Source organism: Notechis scutatus, chromosome 12 (assembly GCF_049901735.1).
Source record: "Notechis scutatus isolate UNSWTSFEM ecotype Mainland chromosome 12, rNotScu1.2, whole genome shotgun sequence".
Classification (NCBI taxonomy): domain Eukaryota; kingdom Metazoa; phylum Chordata; class Lepidosauria; order Squamata; family Elapidae; genus Notechis; species Notechis scutatus.
The window spans coordinates 13,720,848-13,740,466 of NC_142020.1; the positions used below are offsets into that span (position 1 = coordinate 13,720,848).

At 45.5% G+C, this 19,619-nt stretch overlaps 1 protein-coding gene across 5 annotated transcripts in view; it reads left to right on the plus strand.

Moving 5' to 3' along the window:
- Nucleotides 1-579: 579 nt before the first annotated feature.
- TRRAP (transformation/transcription domain associated protein) overlaps nt 580-19,619 on the plus strand; it is a 109,826-nt gene continuing 90,786 nt past the window's right edge. For 3 of the 5 annotated variants that reach the window (XM_087942178.1, XM_087942172.1, XM_087942174.1), the window contains exons 1-20: nt 580-726; nt 2,464-2,635; nt 3,157-3,206; nt 4,460-4,570; nt 5,221-5,325; nt 5,440-5,523; nt 5,755-5,811; nt 6,024-6,149; nt 6,598-6,675; nt 6,895-6,983; nt 8,567-8,663; nt 8,813-8,951; nt 9,913-9,991; nt 10,802-11,036; nt 11,807-12,134; nt 13,413-13,510; nt 14,379-14,576; nt 15,253-15,444; nt 17,701-17,866; nt 18,255-18,511. In XM_087942178.1, coding sequence (XP_087798304.1) covers nt 2,536-2,635; nt 3,157-3,206; nt 4,460-4,570; nt 5,221-5,325; nt 5,440-5,523; nt 5,755-5,811; nt 6,024-6,149; nt 6,598-6,675; nt 6,895-6,983; nt 8,567-8,663; nt 8,813-8,951; nt 9,913-9,991; nt 10,802-11,036; nt 11,807-12,134; nt 13,413-13,510; nt 14,379-14,576; nt 15,253-15,444; nt 17,701-17,866; nt 18,255-18,511 — 2,589 coding nt within the window. In that variant the 5' untranslated portion in view covers nt 580-726; nt 2,464-2,535. The remainder of the gene's footprint in view (nt 727-2,463; nt 2,636-3,156; nt 3,207-4,459; nt 4,571-5,220; nt 5,326-5,439; nt 5,524-5,754; nt 5,812-6,023; nt 6,150-6,597; nt 6,676-6,894; nt 6,984-8,566; nt 8,664-8,812; nt 8,952-9,912; nt 9,992-10,801; nt 11,037-11,806; nt 12,135-13,412; nt 13,511-14,378; nt 14,577-15,252; nt 15,445-17,700; nt 17,867-18,254; nt 18,512-19,619) is intronic. The other 2 variants (XM_087942173.1, XM_087942177.1) reach the window with 1 other exon arrangement.

The following is a 19,619-nucleotide window of genomic DNA, read 5'->3' on the forward strand; positions in this document are numbered from 1 at the left end:
GCTTGTTTCTTTCTTTCCTTCCTTCCTTCCCTCTTTCTTTCTTTTTCTTTCTTTCCCTCCCTCTTTTCTTTCCTTCCTTCCTTCCCCTCTTCCTTTTTCTTTCCTTCCCTCCCTCTTATTTTTTCTTTCTTCCCCACTTTTTATGCTCTTTTCTTTCCTTCCTTTCCCCTTCCTTTCCCTCGCTTTTTCTTCTTTCCCTCCCTTTTCTTTCTTTCTTTCTTTCATTCTCTCTTTCTTTCTTTCCTTCCCTCCCCATCTTTTTTTGCTTGCTTCCTTCCTTTCCTTCCTTCCCTTTCTTTCTTTTTGCTTTTTTTGTTTCTTTCTTTCTCTCCCTCCCTTTCTTTATCTTTCTCCCTCTCTCTCTCTCTTTCTCATTCATTCATTCATTCATTCATTCATTCTTTCCCGGATTTCTGGATTGATTTTTACACGCCTCTATTCTCAGTTCAGGGGCGCCTCCCAGCTGCATTTCACTCTTTAGTTTAGGAGGTTTTCAAAGGTGGCGGAAATGACGGCAGCAGGGCCCCTCTCAACCCTTGCCTAGCTCTAGGGGGAGGAGGAGGAGGAGGGGAAAGGACCGGAAGTGGCGCCTCCAAAGGCTTCCGCCGCGGGCAGGTGAAGCAGCGGAGACAGGGAGTCGGCCGGGTCTCCGGGGCTGCTGCGGCCTCGGAGCTCCGGGGAGCCGCCGAGGCGGGCATGAGGCGGCGGTCGGCGCGGTCCGGGCCGGTGAGAGGAGCCGGGCCGGGGAAGGGAGGAGCAGGAACGGATGGAGGGGAGCCACGCTTCCCCCTCCCTTTCGCAAAGCACAAAAGTGGGCGTGGCGGGGAGGCGTGGCTTTCGCGGGGGAAGGCGTGGCCGGCGCGAGATTGACAGGCCGCTTCTGCCGGCGGGATGGAACCCTGGGGCGCTTCTCCAAGCGGGCGCCCTCTGCTGGGGGGGGGAACGGACTGCCGCCCCCATCGTTCCCAGCCGTTCATGGAGAGGGGAATCCTCCTTGCCTCTCGCTTCGTGCGATGAAAGGGGTGGGGAATCGTTTCAAAGGATGCTGAGCCAGATTCGGGGGTGGGGGAGGGACGGCTGGGGATGATGGGAGTTGTTGCTTTGGGTTTGAAGCATGGAATAGGAGTTGGGAGAGATTCAGCCCTGGGTTTTGTGTGTGTGTGTCTGTGTCTCACACAGCGTTTTATTTACGGTAGATGCATTGGCTTGATCTCTTGCTTTTTTTGCACAATGGATGGCAGGGCGAGGAGCGTTCAGTTTTTGTTTCTGCAACAACAGCCCTGCAAGGGAGGCTGGGGTTGGTCTCAAGTCACCCATGAAAGCCAGCTGGGTGACTTTGGACCAATCACCAGGAGACGGGGAGTTCTAGACCCACCATAGGGCTCAAAACCAGCTAGGTGACTTTGGGCAGATCGCTAGGAGACTGGGAGTTCTAGTCCTCTTAAGCATGAAAGCCGGCTGGATAACTTTGAGTCTATCAACAGGAGACTGTGAGTTCTAGTCCTGCCTTAGGCATGAAAGCCAACTGGGTGACTTTGGCCCAATCACCCGGAAGTGTGTTTCAGTCTCACTTTAGATATGAAAGCTGATTGGGTGGCTTTGGGTCAATCACCTGGAGATGGGGAGTTCTAGTCCCACCTTAGTCATGAAAGCCAGCTAGGTGATTTTGGGCCAATCGCCAGGAGATGGGAAGTTGTAGTCCCACTTTATTTATGAAAGCTGAGTGGCCGAGATATAAAGAAATCGCCCACTAAAGAAAGCCAGCTGGGTGACTTTGGGCCAATCGCCAGGAGACGGGGAGTTCTAGACCCACCATAGGGCTCAAAACCAGCTAGGTGACTTTGGGCAGATCGCTAGGAGACTGGGAGTTCTAGTCCTCTTAAGCATGAAAAACGAACTGGTAACTTTGAGTCTATCACCAGGAGAGTGTGAGTTCTAGTCCTGCCTTAGGTATGAAAGCCAACTGGGGACTTTGGCCCAATCACCAGGAAGTGTGTTTCAGTCTCACTTTAGATATGAAAGCTGATTGGGTGGCTTTGGGTCAATCACCTGGAGATGGGGAGTTCTAGTCCCACCTTAGTCATGAAAGCCAGCTGGGTGACTTTGGGCCAGTCGCCAGGAGATGGGAAGTTGTAGTCCCACTTTATTTATGAAAGCTGAGTGGCCGAGATATAAAGAAATCTCCCACTAAAGAAAGCCAGCTGGGTGACTTTGGGCCAATCGCCAGGAGACGGGGAGTTCTAGTCCTCTTAAATATGAAAAACCAACTGGTAACTTTGAGTCTATCACCAGGAGAGTGTGAGTTCTAGTCCTGTCTTAGTCATGAAAGCCAGCTGGGTGACTTTGGGCCAGTCCCTCTTGAGTTATTTAAAAGAAAAGTGGGATAAAAATAAATCTCTCCTGTAAGATCACAGCATGCATGTGACGATGCTAAAATACCTCCGCTTTCTCTTTTCTTTTTAGGCAGGCTGATCGCTTGAGCTCTTCAGTTTCCTCCTAAATCTTCACTTAACCTTCAGAAATCTGGGGAAAAAAATGGCGTTCGTTTCAACCCAGGGGCCCACCGTGGTCGACCAGACCACCTTAATGAAGAAGTATCTCCAGTTTGTGGCGGCTCTCACCGATGCCAACACACGTAAGTTTCTTTCCGGCGCTGGTTTTCTTGGGGCACAGACCTTTGAACCACCTCTCTTGCAAATCATACTTGGCAAATTCCGAATTATCCTCCAGATAAGAGTTGTTAATTCTGAAACCCAGAATTTGAGCAACCATGATGGTGCAAATTGGAGGCTGGATTACTTTTTGCACCCGAGAGGGTAGGGAATGCACGCGAGAGGACGCAAACCCAGGTTTTTCTGCAGCTGTGTCATTTCTGGCCTGCTTGGAGACCTAACGGAGAAGCAAATGATGATATACTCTTTCTCTTGAACCCCTACACAAAAATCACATGGGTGTGAGTGTGTGGAAAGGAGTGTGTGTGTGTTTGTGTGAAGAGGCTTGGCTGGGGGAATGGTGATGTGCTGATGTATAAAATGGGGGCCGTGTGAGCCAAACTGATAAGATCTGATGGCTTCTTCCAGGGGGGTTTTCAAATAACGCCTCTCTGATACAGGTAAATACATATTTCAACGCCTGCCTTTCGATCTTGCTTTGCAGCCGATGAAACGAAACTGAAGATGATGCAAGAAGTTAGTGAAAATTTTGAGGTAACAGTACTGGGTTTTGGTGGGTATGCTGGACATTTGGGGCCATTGTTGATTGGAGGGTCAACTCAAAAATATTTCTCAGGTCTTTTAGAGTTGCCAGCAGAAAGGGCGTGGGGGAAAGTAGTTAATTCCTTAAATGCTTCATAGATAATTTCTAGGAGACCGAGGCTTCTGGCGCGCCAGATTATTACTGGAGAGCATGATTGATGACTCTTGGCTATGGATGCGTCCCATTGGAGAATATACATCCAGGGGGTGGGGGAAGACCAGGGTCAAGGGTGAAATGAATGATGTGTCTCAGAGTCGGCTACACCCAGGTAGCGCCGGCATGTTCACTCCTAATAAATCATCTTTAAACTCTTGAGAGATGTGGCTAGAGACTCATGATTTAAATGAGGCTGGATGCCGGAGCCGTGACAACCGCATTGTAACAACTGCATCATTATGGATTTCTTGCTTGCTTCCTTCGCAAGCTGTAGCAGACTTATATACCGCTTTCCAGCCCTCTCTAAGCGGTTTACAGAATCAGCCTCTTGCCCCCAACAATCTGGGTCCTCATTTTACCCACCTTGGAAGGACGGAAGGCTGAGTCGACCTTGAGCCGGTCAGGATTGAACTGCTGGCAGTGGGAATGCAGAGTTAGCCTGCAATACTGCTGTCAACTCAAAAATGCTTCTCTGGTCTTTTAGAGTTGCCAGCAGAAAGGGAATGGGGGAAAGTAATGCATTCCTTAAATGCTTCAGACAATTGCTAGGCAGCCGAGGCTTCTGGCGCGCAAGATTATTACCGGAGAGCATGATTGATGACTCTTGGCTATGGATGTGTCCCATTGGAGAATATACACCCAGGGGGTGGAGGGAAGACCAGGGTCAAGGGTGAAATGTGTGTCAGAGTCAGCTATACCCAGGTAGCGCCGGCATGTTCACTCCTAATAAATCTTTTTTTTCCAAACTCTGAGAGACGCAGCTAGACATGATTTGAATGGGGGTGGATGCCAGAGCCCTAACAGCTAGCCGACTGAGGCACATCAGCAGTTGGGGGGGCCCTCCTCTTGTGGAGGTTTGCTGGCCATTCTCTCGCGTCTCCCTCCAACCCCTCGGAGATGGGGTTCACCATTGCTGGATCAGCAAGCTGACTGGGGAACAAGCTGAGTGGGGAAATTCTGGGAGTCTTAAAGTTGAGGTTGAGAAAGCAGTATTCTACACTTTGTGTGATTGGAAACCCCCAAAAGTCTTCTATTTTTCTCTCGCTAGAATGTTACCTCGTCCCCTCAATATTCCACATTCCTGGAACACATCATCCCTCGCTTCCTTACGTTTCTCCAAGACGGAGAAGTCCAGTTCCTCCAGGAAAAACCTGCGCAGGTATTCTCCAGAATAATCATCCTTCGTTCCACTGGGATGGTTTCCAGCCTCTTTCATGGGCCTTTTAAAAGCAGCCGGCTGAAATCCATGCTGGCCAAACAGCCAGGGAGGGAATGCCTTTCCAAAGGGAAAAAAAAATAAGTGTTTCCTTGTCTTGTAGATTGTGCATAATTGTGTAGAATGTTACATAATCTTAAAAATCCTCTGTAAAGACACGTGCGCCATCTTTTTAAATCTTGGAAGAAAGAAGGTGAAATTACAGAAAAAAAGACCAATCCTGCTTTTGGTAGAGTTTGTATACCATGACTAGTTGCAACACAACAAGTTCAGTGCACCTTCTGTGAGATCTTTTTTTGACCTTCCAAGTTTTATTAAGCATTCCTGGTGTCTCTCTTGGGATACAAGCTTGCTTAACTTTTTGATGCTAGCCAAAAAGAACTGACAGTTAGACTTTTGATTATTTCTTTTTAATCTCACTTAAGTAAAACCTCACTTAAGTTTTTCATGAATTTAAAATTTGCAGACCTGCACAGCTTCAATTAACATAATAAGCTTTTTGGGTTTAATTGGGGTCTTTTATCTTAACACAAACATGTTTACCATTCAAGACTAAGTTCTGTTCCTTGTTTTTTTCCCCTTCCCTTATGCAGCAACTGAGAAAATTAGTTTTGGAAATAATCCATAGAATACCAACCAACGAGCATCTGCGCCCGCACACCAAAAATATCTTATCTGTGATGTTTAGATTTCTAGAGGTAATTCTATTTGATTCTTCTCGCCTATTTTTCCCCAAACTGTTGGCAGTATGCGGTTCTGATTTTTGCTATTTAATAAACCCTTGTCCATCTCTCTCCCACCCTCATTTTTAGACCGAAAATGAAGAAAATGTACTTATTTGCTTGAGGATAATTATTGAGCTTCACAAACAATTCCGGCCACCTATCACACAAGAGGTAAATAATTTCCTGGCCAAAGTTTTTAATTTAGTGACCTGCAGTTGCATGACATAGTCAGAACTGACAAACATTTTGGGGTTCCCACGTGTAATCTCTGGGGGAGAAGAATGTTAAGCTAGGATGGACAGTAGGTGTGGTTTCCTCAAGCAGCAGATCCTGGTTTGGACTTTTTCCAAGACTAGATTTTGAAACCAAATTTCTCATAATACTTTCCTCCTTTTTCCGCAGATCCATCATTTCTTGGATTTTGTGAAACAGATTTACAAGGAGCTTCCAAAAGTAGTGGTAGGTAATACGAAGATATGTTTTTTCTTCTATATGGCATGAAAGTTTTATTGGTCTTGATCCAGTAGCACTGAATCGCCAAGGCTTCTCTACCATGTGGGCTGGTCTTCCTAAATTCCTTATCCCAGAATCCAGGAGTTCCAATGACTTTCGCATCGCGGTCTGCGATCGGCAGCTCGAGTGATGCTTCGGGTTGTGTTTCTTAACCATAGAACCGGTACTTTGAGAATCCTCAAGTTGTCCCTGAGAACACCATCCCTACCCCAGAAATGGTGGGCTTAATCACGACGATTGTAGTGAAAGTAAATCCGGAGAGAGACGACAGTGAAACCAGATCGGTGAGTGCAAGAGTCATCTTTGTAGGAGGAGGAGGAGCGGCAGAGCCTGGGGGGGCAGAGTGAAAAGGGGAATCAGCTTAGAATCCTTACATAGCCACAAGCGAACTAAGTCTAACTTCCCTTGAGCGTTATTGATCATTACCTGACTCCAAATGGTTGCTGAGCATGAGTTTAAAAGGTTCCTGTGCATAGGCTGTTGAGCAATACATCAGTTTCGTTGGACCTTCATGTGTCTTTCACACCTGGCAAGAAGGGAATGCAAGAAAGGAAAGGAGGGAGGGAGAGAAGGAAATGGGGATAACAGGAAGGAGGTGTGTAGGAGAAGAGACGAGAAGAGCACCTGGGGTGGAGTTAAAAGAGGAGTCAGCCTAGAATCCCTACATAACCACAAACAAACTAAGTCTGACGTCTTTTGAATTGACCATTCCATTTTTTTATCCTTTTTCAGCATGCAGTCATTCCTCGTGGCTCCCTTTCCTTGAAAGTTTTAGCAGAACTTCCCATAATCGTTGTCCTCATGTATCAGGTTCGTACAGAACGGTGTCTAAATTCCTATTTTTGTCCCCCCCACAAACTCCCTGCTACTTCTTCTTTCTTCTTTCCCTCATCAGAGGTGAGACTAAGAGACAGGTGCAATTTCATGTGTATTTGAACATGGTTGCTACCCTTCTCAAATTGCTTAAAACAGAAAAACGTAAGGTTGCTGGTTGTCCTTGTCTAACACGTCTCTTTGTTTTTACCTTAGCTCTATAAACTAAATATTCACAACGTGGTAGCTGAATTTGTGCCCTTGATCATGAACACCATAATTATTCAAGTCTCCAACCAAGCCAGGTATGCATAAGGAACGAAAACTGTTAACAAATCCTGAACTGTGTAAACAGACGTACGCTGCTGATTCAAAGAAAAAAGGAATAAAGTTTAGCATTCCAGCATCCAATTTCAGAGTTCCTGTTAATTATTCAAGAAAAAAAAACCACCATTGTCTTCAGCCTTCATGTGTGGAAGAGATTTATAACCCTTGAGTTTGGAAACTGCTTTCCTAACTCTTTAGTCTTTAAGGCCAGGGAATGGCAAGATTTTATTTTTTTCAAGCCGAGGTTTGCATTTATGACTACCCAAAAAGGGACAGGCCGGGACCAAACCTGAAAGGAATTTGATTATAATTGCCTTATTTAGCTAAGTGCAAAACGTATCCTTGTTTTTTTTTTAAGCATTGTTGTATTCAACATTGCAATCTGGTGGTGATTTTAGGGGAATCTATAATGAAAGATTTCTCATCCTGGTTTAGAGAGGTCAGCTTTGGTATTGTGCACTTTTGAATATTAATTTGGTATCTTAAGCGCAAGGCTGTTTATGCTACTCAGGATTAATCTCATTGGACACGGTGGGACTTCACTTCCAGCGAGGTTCATTTGCTATCTTTCCCCCCCACACCAACAAATAAGTGAGAAGACCTGTCTTTTTTTAAAGGAAACCAACCTGTGTGCTTTGAGGTTAACAGATATGTGCCCCAGAAGCATCTCCTTAGATAGAGATATTTTTAGCGGGAAAAGCGGAATATTCTTCTAAGGCACTGCCTACTTTCTATGCCTCTTAAAAGGATTGTTTGTGCATATTTCATTGTTATTGTAGTTGCGAAGTTGTGTCTGACCCATCGCGACCCAATAGACAATGTTCCTCCAGGCCTTTCTGTCCTCTACCATCTTCTGGAGTCCTTAAAGCTCACGCCGACTCAGTGACTCCATCCAGTCCCCTCCTTCTCTGCTGTCCTTCTTCTTCTTCTTCTTCTTCTTCTTCTTCTTCTTCTTCTTCTTCTTCTTCTTCTTCTTCTTCTTCTTCTTCTTCTTCTTCTTCCTCTTCCTCTTCCTCTTCCTCTTCCTCTTCCTCTTCCTCTTCTTCTTCTCCTCTTCCTCCTCCTCTTCTCCTCCTCCTCCTCCTCCTCCTCCTCCTCCTCCTCCTCCCTCCTCCTCCTCCTCCTCCTCCTCCTCCTCCTCCTCCTCCTCCTCCTCCTCCTTCTTTCCTCAGTCGTTCCCAGCATTAGGCTCTTCTCCAGCAAAGAGAAGTTTTCATGAGGTGGCCAAAGTCCTTGAGTTTCATTTTCAGGATCTGGCCTTCTGAAGAGCAATCAGAGTTGATCTCCTCTACGACTGACCGGTTGGATGGCTTTGTAGTCCAAGGAACTCGCAGGAATATTCTCTTCCAGCACCAGAGTTCAGAGGCCCTCCACTCTTTGGCACTCAGCCTTCCTTATAGTCCCAACTTTCACAGCCATACATTGCAACTGGGGAAACCACAGCCTTGACTATACGCGCTTTTGTTGGCAGGGTGATGTCTCTGCTTTTCATAGCAGCCATGTTTCATAAACAGCCAGCTAATAACCGTTGTGATCAAATATCCCTTCTTCCATAATTCAGGCAGAATAAAAACTACAATAAGGAATTGTATGCTGACTTCATTGCTGCCCAGATCAAAACCTTGTCGTTCCTGGCTTACATTATAAGGATTTATCAGGTGAGCCTCAGTTGTACGATCTTCTTTGCCCCCTACATGTAAGATCTGACTTCCTTGAAGTTCCTCTTCATTGAGATGTAAACAGTGGAGGTCACATCTACAACACGGAGGTGCATTTTAATTTTTCTGCTTTCCCCCCACCTTGCCAGGAGCTGGTAGCCAAGTATTCTCAGCAAATGGTGAAGGGAATGTTGCAGCTACTGTCCAACTGTCCAGCAGAAACCGCTCACCTGAGGAAGGAACTGCTCATCGCAGCCAAGCATATCCTCACCACCGACCTGAGGAGCCGTACGTATTTTGACCCTGTTCAGGTGGTTGCATGTAGTCCTCGACGTACAACCAGAACAGAGCCCAACATTTCCGCTGCGAAGTGAGATGCTTGAGCTTTGGCCCATGTTAAGACCTTTCTCGCCCTTAACTGTCAAGTGAATCACTGCAGTTGATAAGGGAGTACCACGGCGGTGACACAGAACTGGCTTCTCCGTTGACTTTGTCGCTAAAAAAAAGGATCGTGTGACCTTGGGACACAGACACGGTCATGAGCCGTGGTGGCGCAGTGGTTAAGATGCAGTACTGCAGGCTACTTCGGCTGACTGCCGGTTGCCGGCAGTTCGAATCTCACCAGGTTCAAGGTTGGCTCGGCCTTCCATCCTTCTGAGGTTGAGGACCCAGATTGTTGGGGGCAAGAGGCTGACCCACCCTTCCTTCCTTCCTTCCTTCTTTCCTTCCTTCCTTCCTTCCTTCCTTCCTTCCTTCCTTCCTTCCTTCCTTCCTTCCTTCCTTCCTTCCTTCCTTCTATAGTGGCGTAGTAGTTTAAGTGCAGTATCACAGGTTGACTCTGCCCACAGCCAGGAGTTCAAATCTCCCTAGGCTCAAGGTTGATTCTGCCTTCCATCCAAGGTCGGTAAAACAAGGACCGAGAATGTTAGGAGCAAGAGGCTGACTCTGTAAACGGCTTAGATAGGCTGTAAAGCACTATAAAGCGGCATATAAGTCTAAGTACTATAAGTATGAACCAATTGCCAAGCATCTGAATTTTGATCACACAATCTTGGAGATGCCGGAAAGGTCGTAAGTGTGAAAAACGGTCCTAGGTCATAGCTTTCAGCGCCCATCATAACTTTGAACGGTTCCTAAACTGTTGTAAGTCCAGGACTACCGGTGCCATCTTAAATTAGTTATTTAGCATCTTAATAAAACCTCGTTGCTTTCCTTTCGACACTCATTTTGTTGCAAATTTTTGTTGCAGAGTTTATCCCGTGTATGGACAAATTGTTTGATGAATCCATACTCATTGGCTCTGGCTACACAGCCCGTGAAACGCTCAGGTGGGTAACACACACTATTACCTGGAGGCCTTTTGAGCGGTCCTCTCTGAAAGTTGTAGGTGTCTGCAGGGGAAGGGAAATTGTGATGCACATCGTAAAACAAAAAGTTCAACAAACATCTCGCTTAACAACAAAAATTTGGGGGGGTCGAATGTAGCCATAAGTCAAGGACTACCATTGTTCTGACCAAGGCTTCCTAGACTGTAATTACGGAGACACTTATTTTAAAAACAAGACTTATTTTATTGCAACGCTGGGAATTGTTTTCATTCCCAGCTGGAAATGAATCTCAAATAGTCCCCCGAGATAAGCACCCACCTTTCTTCCCTGTGAAGTGCTGCCAATAACAGAAGTGTCAAATGAACTAGAAAAAAAACCCACCTGAAGTACAAAGAGCTTCAAGAATGAATCTGAATCGATCGTACGACTTTGCTTCCTGCCAAGGTTTCATCATCTTGGCCTGACTTTTATCCTTTATGGGAGAGGCAATCACCTCCCAGCCTTACTCCCGAGTCGCCCCTTTTGTTTCAGTTGCTCTCGCCTTCTAGCAGCTCTGTGCATGTGCGCACTGGGAACAGGCTCCCCTGGGTCCTCTGCCTTGCTGCTGCCAGACTCCGGAGGCTCCAAAGGCAGCACCCCACTCTCAGATGGTCCTGGCCCCATCTCTGCATCAGACGCAGGACCCTCGTCCGATTCCTCTCAAGACTCCTGGACTGGTCCCCGTTCTTCCTCACTGTCCGATTCCGCTGCCGTCTGCACTGGCTGCCAGCGAACCACAACAGTAATACTTTTTTGCCCTCTCTCCTTTAGGCCTCTTGCGTACAGCACCCTGGCCGATCTGGTCCATCATGTCCGCCAGCATTTACCCCTCAACGATCTCTCCCTCGCCGTCCAGCTCTTTGCCAAGAATATTGACGACGAATCCCTGCCCAGCAGTATCCAGACCATGTCGTGCAAACTTCTGCTGAACCTGGTGGATTGCATTCGGTCCAAGAGCGAGCAGGAAAATGGAAATGGCAGAGATATCCTCATGAGGATGTTGGAGGTGGGAAGGCTTGTACGAGGGAATGAGGAGATCGCAGGGGTGGGACTGCTGGTCTTAAACGACACCACTGCTCAGGGACGTGGTGTCTCGCAAGAGAAGTTGGGTGCTGGAAGGGGAATGATTAGATTAGAATTCTTTATTGGCCAAGTGTGATTGGACACACAAGGAATTTGTCTCTGTGCAAATACTCTCAATGTACATAAAAAGAAAAGATACATTTGTCAAGAATTATGAGGTACAACACTTAATAATAGTCATAGGGTACAATAACTATACAATAACTATAAATCCAACAAAGCAAGATAAGATAATAAATCCGGTAGAGCAAGATAAGGAGTTCCAAAAGATAAGCAAGATAAGCAGTAAATGAAACCAGTTGGGAGGATGCCAGGAACTCAGATAACAACAGCCAACACTACATGAACTCAGCGTTTGTTCCCGACAACCGCCCCTCCCATCTGCCTCTCCTTTAAACTCCATCCCCAGGTGTGCCTTGTGAAGGGAACCAGGGCCCTTTCCTCCCTCGTAAGCCACACCACCCCCATTGCTCCCTTCCCTGCGTGCCCCAGGATGAAGAGGGGGTGGGCCTTGGTCTTCCTCTGAACTCCCTCTCCCTTGTTCTACCTGTTCCCTGCTCTGCCCAACTGGACTTTGCCCTTCCCCAGTTTCCTCCACAGCCGACGGAGCCACACTTCTATTCCCTGTCAGCTGTTTGTCTTCCCTGTCAGATTAGGATTCGGGCATGACATCTTCTCTTCCTCATTCCTTAGGTGTTCGTCTTGAAATTCCACACCATTGCCCGCTACCAGCTTTCCATCATCTTTAAAAAGTGCAAGCCCCAGTCGGAGCTGGGGGCGGGAGAGGCAGCTTTAACGGGTGCCCCGGCAGGGGGAAACGCCCTTCCGGTCACGGTGCCCTCTCCTGCGCCCACCACCCCGGTGGTCCCTGCATCGGGGCCAGTCTTTGAGAAACAAGGGGAGAAGGAGAAGGAGGACAAACAGACTTTTCAAGTCACGGATTGCCGAAGCTTGGTGAAGACCTTAGTCTGCGGGGTCAAGACAATTACGTGGGGCATCACGTCTTGTAAGGCCCCTGGAGGTAAAATGGACTTGTGTTTAATTTTTTTAAAATGTATACTGTATATATTTGGGTAGGAATAGAATAGAATAGAACAGAACAGAATAGAAAATGTGGAGTGGAGTGTGGAATAAGAATAGAATAGAATAGAATAGAATAGAAGTATAGAATTAGAATAGAATAGAATTAGAATAGAATAGAATAGAATAGATAGAATATAGGAATAGAATAGAAAATAGAATAGAATAGAATAGAATTAGAATAGAATATTTTAGAATAGAATAGAATAGAATAGAATAGAATAGAATAGAATAGATAGAATATAGGAATAGAATAGAGAATAGAATAGAATAAAAATATAGAATTAGACTAGAATAGAATTAGAATAAAATAGAATAGAATAGATAGAATATAGGAATAGAATAGAAAATAGAATAGAATAGAATATAGGGATAGAATAGAATATAGGGATAGAATAGAATATAGGAATAGAATAGAATATAGGGATAGAATAGAATATAGGAATAGAATAGAATAGAATTCTTTATTGGCCAAGTGTGATTGGACACACAAGGAATTTGTCTTGGTGCAGATGCTCTCAGTGTACATAAAAGAAAAGATACATTCATCAAGAGTCAAGAATCATCAGGTACAACACTTAATAATAGCCATAAGGTACAATAAGCAATCAAATCCTACTAGGAAACAGTCAATATAAATCGTAAGGATGCAAGCGACAAAGTTACAGTCATACAGTCACAAGCGGGAGGGGATGGGCGATAAGGAGTGATTTTTTTGAGGGAAGGAGTTGAAGCTGTTTATGTCCGGGATGTGAGGGATCTGTAGATATTTTCACAGCCCTCTTTTTGACTCGTGCAGTATAAAGGTCCTCCATGGAAGGCAGGTTGGTAGCGATTGTTTTTTTTCTGCAGTCCTAATTATCCTCTGAAGTCTGTGTCTGTCCTGTTGGGTTGCAGAACCAAACCAGTCCCGGACCTTTAAATTAAAATGTGTGAATTTGGAACTTGGCTCTGAGGTTTGTTTGTTTTTTGCTTTTTAAACAAAATGTTTTATCCGTATCTCGTCTTTGCTATATTTTACAAATCACTCAAGACGGCAAATATATCCAGCACACCTTCCTTCCTTCCTGTTTTCCCCACAACAGAATAACAGAAAACAGAGTTGGAAGGGACCTTGGATTGGTGCAAGGTTTTATTGTTATACGAACTAGAGATCTTTTACAGTAAAAGAAAAATCTGATTTCAGTGATTTCTTCTCTTTCCTCTGTTTTTAATTTAGAAGCCCAGTTCATTCCCAATAAGCAACTTCAACCTAAAGAGACCCAGATCTATATAAAATTGGTCAAATATGCCATGCAAGCGTTGGATATTTATCAGGTATGTATCAGGATGAATGTGCTCTAGATTTGGAAGAAGATTATAGGTAGTCTTCGATTTATGACCACAATTGGGATTTGGAACTTTTGGTCACTATGCAGTGTGGTCATTCAGTGAGTCCTGCCACATTTTACAATCCTTTTTTGCCTTGTTTGCTAAGCTTGTTATCTCTTTATATCATCCATCCATCCTTCCTGTTTGTCTGTCTGTCTGTCTGTCTTGTCTGTCTGTCCATCCATTCATCCATCTCGCTTTCCATCCATCCATCCATCCATTTTTCCATCCATCCATCCATCTCACCTCCATCAATCCATTTCTCCATCCATCCATCTCTCCATTCATCCATCCATCCATCCATCCATCCTGTCTGTCCATCCATCTTGCTTTCCATCCATCCATCCATCCATTCATTCATCCATTCATGCATCCATCCATCCATCTTGCCTCCATCCATCCATTTCTTCATCCATCCATCCATCCATCCATCTCGCCTCCATCCATCCATCCATCCATCCATCCATCTCTCCATCCATCCATCCTGTCTGTCTGTCTGTCCATCTCTCTATCCATCCATCTCGCTTTCCATCCATCTATCCATCCATCCATCCATCCATCCATCCAGTCTGTGTCCATCTGTCCATCCGTCTGTCCGTCCGTCCGTCCGTCCATCTCGCTATCCATCCATCCATCCATTGCACTATCATCTATCTATATTAGCTGACGTTTTATCTAAACTTACGTTTATCTATCGGAGACCGCATGACCCTTGTAGATGCCACATGCTGAATCAGTAAAAGCCCAGCGTTTTCCCATTTGAGGCACCAAGGACCCTCATTCTAATTCTGTGAAATGTCTCCCTTGAACCCAGGTCCAAATCGCCGGGAACGGGCAGACGTACATTCGGGTCGCCAATTGCCAAACGGTCAGAATGAAGGAGGAGAAAGAGGTCCTGGAACACTTTGCGGGGGTCTTCACCATGATGAACCCCCTGACTTTCAAAGAAATCTTCCAGACGTCTGTGCCTTACATGGTGGAAAGGATCTCCAAGAACTACGCCCTTCAGGTAGTATGTTTTGTTCACTAGACAGTGAGTGACGGCATCAAAGCTCAACCAGCACCAATTTGTAACAGTCGCGGCATTTGATTGGGCATGTGTGGTTGCCAGGGAGGCTGTGCACCAGAGGTTGGACTATGACCGTCATGATTGAAGGTGAAAAGTGGGAAGATCTCTCTAACAAGATCCACCTCCAGTTGATCTAAAAAAATCCCCACCCCCCTATAATAACAACCCTGTGAATTTGGGCTGGTCCAAAGTCACCAAGCCAGCTTTCATGGCTAAGGTGGGATTAGAACTCTGAGACACCTGGTGACTGGCCTTCAAAGTCACCCAGCCCACTTAGATGCCTAAAGTGGGACTAGAAATCACAGTTGCCTGGTGATTGGCCCAAAGTCACCCGGCCAGCTTTCATGCCTAAGGCGGGATCAGAATTCACAGTCTCCTGGTGTTTGGTTCAAAGTCACCCAGCAAGCTTTCATGCTTAAGGCCAGACTAGAACTCTCCATCAACTGATGATTGGCTCAAAGTCCCCCAGTTGGCTTTCATGCTTCTGCCCTCTTGCCTTCTCTACTAGATAAAACCGGCTCTCAATTAACATGAACATTATTTTTAGCATTAACCTTTCAGTTTTCATTAGCAGTTTTGGAAAATATATATATATCAGTCGCTTATTCTATTTTGGCAGATCGTCGCAAACTCTTTCTTGGCCAATCCTACGACCTCGGCTTTGTTTGCTACCATCCTGGTGGAGTATCTGCTTGACCGCTTGCCTGAAATGGGTTCCAACGTGGAGCTGTCCAACCTGTATCTCAAACTCTTCAAGTTGGTCTTTGGTTCGGTTTCGCTCTTTGCTGCGGAAAATGAGCAGATGTTGAAGGTAAAATGCTGGAGGAATGGAGAATGAACGCAACGTTGTTGTTGAAAGAATTCAGCATACTGTTGATTAAATGCAGAACATTCAACCAGCCGCTTTGATGTTAGGGACTGATGTCTCTGTGTTGACAGACCTGTCAAAAGCCGGAAAGGAAAAGAAAACCAACTCTCCCTTTTTACGACCCCGTAAAATCCCTTAATTCCAGGTAGAGCCAGGGCGACTGTATTGAGCTGAGCGTTTACTGGCCGGATGCCCTTCCTGACGCCTATGAGGAGTTAGCAGCAGACCCCCCCCTTTTTTTTTTTTGCCCTAGGAGAGAAATATCTGTCACTACCTAGGATTGAACTCTCAACCTTCCGAATAGGAGGTGAGCATCTTTACCACTAGACCACCATCCTGCTAAGGAAAATAAAATCCAACAAACCCATCAAATCTTTTTGTACTTGCCAGATGTTGGTGATTATGGGAGTTGTAGTCCATCCAAAAGCACTATGTTGTGGAAGCTTGTTTTAAGCGTGCCTAAATAATTACTTCAAACCGCCAACGTGCTTAACCAATCTGCTTCATATCTAGTGTTTATTGTACTCTGTAATTTTCTTTTGGATTAACAAACGTGACATGTATATCCAAAGGAGATAGGGAACATTTCTTGCCAAGAACTCCCGATTACTTGTGGGTTAATTGTTTAACCCCAAACCGCTTCTTGCCTGGCCAATAAATCTTAAGATGCGTAAAGTGTATTCCTCCCTCAGAACGAAGTCCTCTATTTTGTGTTTTCAAAGTCAGGCTCCTGAATCAAGGTCGTTTGGATTGTACAGAAGGCAAATCCAATTTCATTGGAGTGATATACGGCTGGCTTTTTTCCCACCCCGGTTAAATTATTCGATTCTCAAAGAATTGATGCATGGCCCTGAGTAGACAATTTAGTTTGAGGGGTGAAAGTATTTCTCACCAATAGTGGAGCAAGGCTGGATCTTTAGAAGAAGGAGGAGGAGGAGGAGGAGGAGGAGGAGGAGGAGGAGGAGGAGGAGGAGGAGGAGGAAGAAGAAGAAGAAGAAGAAGAAGAAGAAGAAGAAGAAGAAGAAGAAGAAGAAGAAGAAGAAGAAGAAGAAGAAGAAGAAGATAAAGATGATAAAGATGATAAAGATGATAAAGATAAAGATAATAGAAAGTATCCCTGTGATTTCAGAGTTTGTTACTGGATTGAGTCAGATAGGCCTTTCTTCCACCTCCCCTTTTTTTAAAATAAAAAAAATTATTCATTCCATTTCTATAGCTGTTCATCTCAATCAATGACTTTGGGCAGTTTACCATAAAAAATAATTTTCTACAATTAAAACCATAAAAATATTTTAAAACAATAAAACACATCCAAAATAAATAGACTCGGCGACTTGCTTAACAACCGTCTTGCTTAGCAGTGGAAATTCTGTTCTCATTTGTGGTTGTAACTACCTCTATAACAGCAGCCTGTCTAGATAGATTTTTATTTTTTAAACTGTCATGTCAGAAGCACTAAAGCGCTTCAGGTTTGAAAGGATTAGGTGGTGACATCACTGTCGCCCTGGGGGCGCCCAGTTGGTGGACTCCTCTCATGTCTCCAGCAGGAATAGAACGCAGCTGGAAGGGACCTTGGAGGTCTTCTAGTCCAACCCCTATACCACTTCAGACTGTCCAGTCTCTTCTTAAAAACCTCCAGCAATGGAGCGCACACAATGTCTGAAGGAAAATCGTTCCACTGGTTAATTGTCCTCACTGGTAGGAAGTTTCTCCTTAATTCCATCGCCTTGATTAGTTTCCATCTGTTGTGTCTTGTGTCCTCTTGGTGCTTTGGAGAATGGCTTGACTCCCTCTTCTTTGGGGCAGCCCCTTGAATACTGGAAGGCTGCTATCATGTCCCCCAACTTCATCCTACTTTTCTCTAGACTAGCCAAACGCAAATCCTACAACCGTTCTTCCTACGTTTTAATCTCCAGGCCTTTAATCATCTTAGTTACGCTTCTCTGGACTTCTTGCCTAAGTCTCAAAACGTTTTTTTGACGTTCACTCCAGGAGCTGGAGTGAAGGGCAAGAACTCAACCCTGCCTGATGGCAGCTCTCAGGTCTCGAACGCAGAAGACGCTAACCTGCTATCCAACGTCCCAACTATTCTAGCCATTCTATGCTTCATCGGGACAGATAAATAGAAAAACAGGGTTTCGTTTTTGGGCTGGTCAGTAATCGGCACCCTCTTCTCCATCCCTCCTTTCTGTCTTTCAGCCGCATCTCCATAAAATAGTCAATAGCTCCATGGAACTTGCGCAGACGGCGAAAGAACCTTACAACTACTTCTTGTTGCTAAGAGCCCTTTTCCGGTCCATTGGGGGAGGCAGCCATGACCTCTTGTATCAGGAATTCCTGCCCTTGCTACCTAACCTACTACAAGGTCAGTAATGCTCTTATGTTCTGACCAAGGCTTCCCGAGACCGTTGTTAAGCGCACGCGTAGTTAAAACAACTCTTTGTTTCATTTCAACGCTTGGGAATTATGTTCATTCCCAGCTGGCAATGAGTCCCAAACAGTCCCTCAAGATAAGCACCCACCTGGTCCTAAAACGAGTCAAGCATTTGAATCCTGCGACCACAGGAATGTTGCAACGGTCGTTCGGTGTGAAAAACGGCCCCAAAGCCCCCCCTTTTTTTTCAGTGCCGTGGTAACTTTGAACGGTCGCTACACGAACCGTTGTAAGTCGGGGACCGCCTGCATATCTCTCCCTAGGGTGCTTGCGAGGGTGGACTTGATGTTCTGACCGTTTGCTCCTTATTGCTCTCCAGGTCTTAACATGCTTCAGAGCGGCTTGCACAAACAGCACATGAAAGATTTATTCGTCGAGCTTTGCCTGACCGTCCCGGTACGACTCAGCTCCCTCCTTCCCTACCTGCCGATGCTGATGGATCCCTTGGTGTCCGCCTTGAATGGATCCCAGACGCTGGTCAGCCAAGGCCTGCGCACCCTGGAGCTGTGCGTGGATAATCTGCAGCCGGATTTCTTGTATGATCACATACAACCTGTCCGGGCTGAATTGATGCAGGTAAAAGGTGTCATTCTGCCAACCGGACTGTAGAGGATTTGCTTGGGGAATGGGGAGAATTTCGGATTGGCGCTAACACCTCTCAGATGGTGATTTAAACAAAGAGGTGGGATTCAGCCGGTTCTGACCGGTTCTGGAGAACCGGTAGCGGAAATTTTGAGTAGTTTGGAGAACCGGCCAATACTACCTCTGGTTGGCCCTTCTCTGCCGCCCGTTGAGTCCCAGCTGATCAGCTGGGTCTTCTCTGGTTGCCCTGCAAAGGAGAACGGAGCTGGAAAGCAGGTTAATGGGAGTGGGTAAGGGAATGGGGATTTTGCAGTATCCTTCCCCTGCCACACCCACCAAGCCCCGGCCATCACACCACGCCCAGCAAGCCACGCCCACAGAACCGGTAGTAAAAAAAAAAATTGAATCAAAGTGGATTCAAAGTGGACGTTGGTTTGTTAAGTAGGGGGCAGCTTGTTTTCTGAGAAAGCTGCTGAAATGGTTGGCAATTAGTCTGCAGGAATAGCTTGGCCTCTTTGAGAACCGTTGGATTTATAACAGGGCAAATGTGAAACCGTAGCTTGCAGGAATTCCTGCTAGCTAGAATGAATGGTTCATTGTATTGTTTTGTTTTATTTTTATTGTTTATTTTTTATTTTATGATTGGTGTTGTAAATATTCCAAGGCAGCGGACATACCCAATGTTCCCTACTCCTATTTTGCCCGTTATAATACCACTGTGAGATGGTTTGGGCTGAGACTGTGGCTGGCCCAAAGCCATCCAGCCGGCTTTCATGCCTAAAGTGGAACTAGAACTCCCAGTCTCCTGGTGATTGGCCCAAAGCCACCCAGATGGTTTTCACATCCAAGGCGGAACTAGAACTCACTGTCTCCTGATGATTGGCCCAAAGCTATCCAGAAAGCTTTCATGCCTAAGGATGGACTAGAATTCACCATATCCTGGTGATTGGTTTATTGTTCTGACCCAAACCCTTTTCCAATAAGACAAACAATAACCAAAGGGAACAGAAACCTTTTAATGAATCTTACGAATCCCCGGTTAAAAGGCTGCTCCAAACTAATTAACTTTGATAAGCACAAACCTTGCCAAAACTGTACGAGA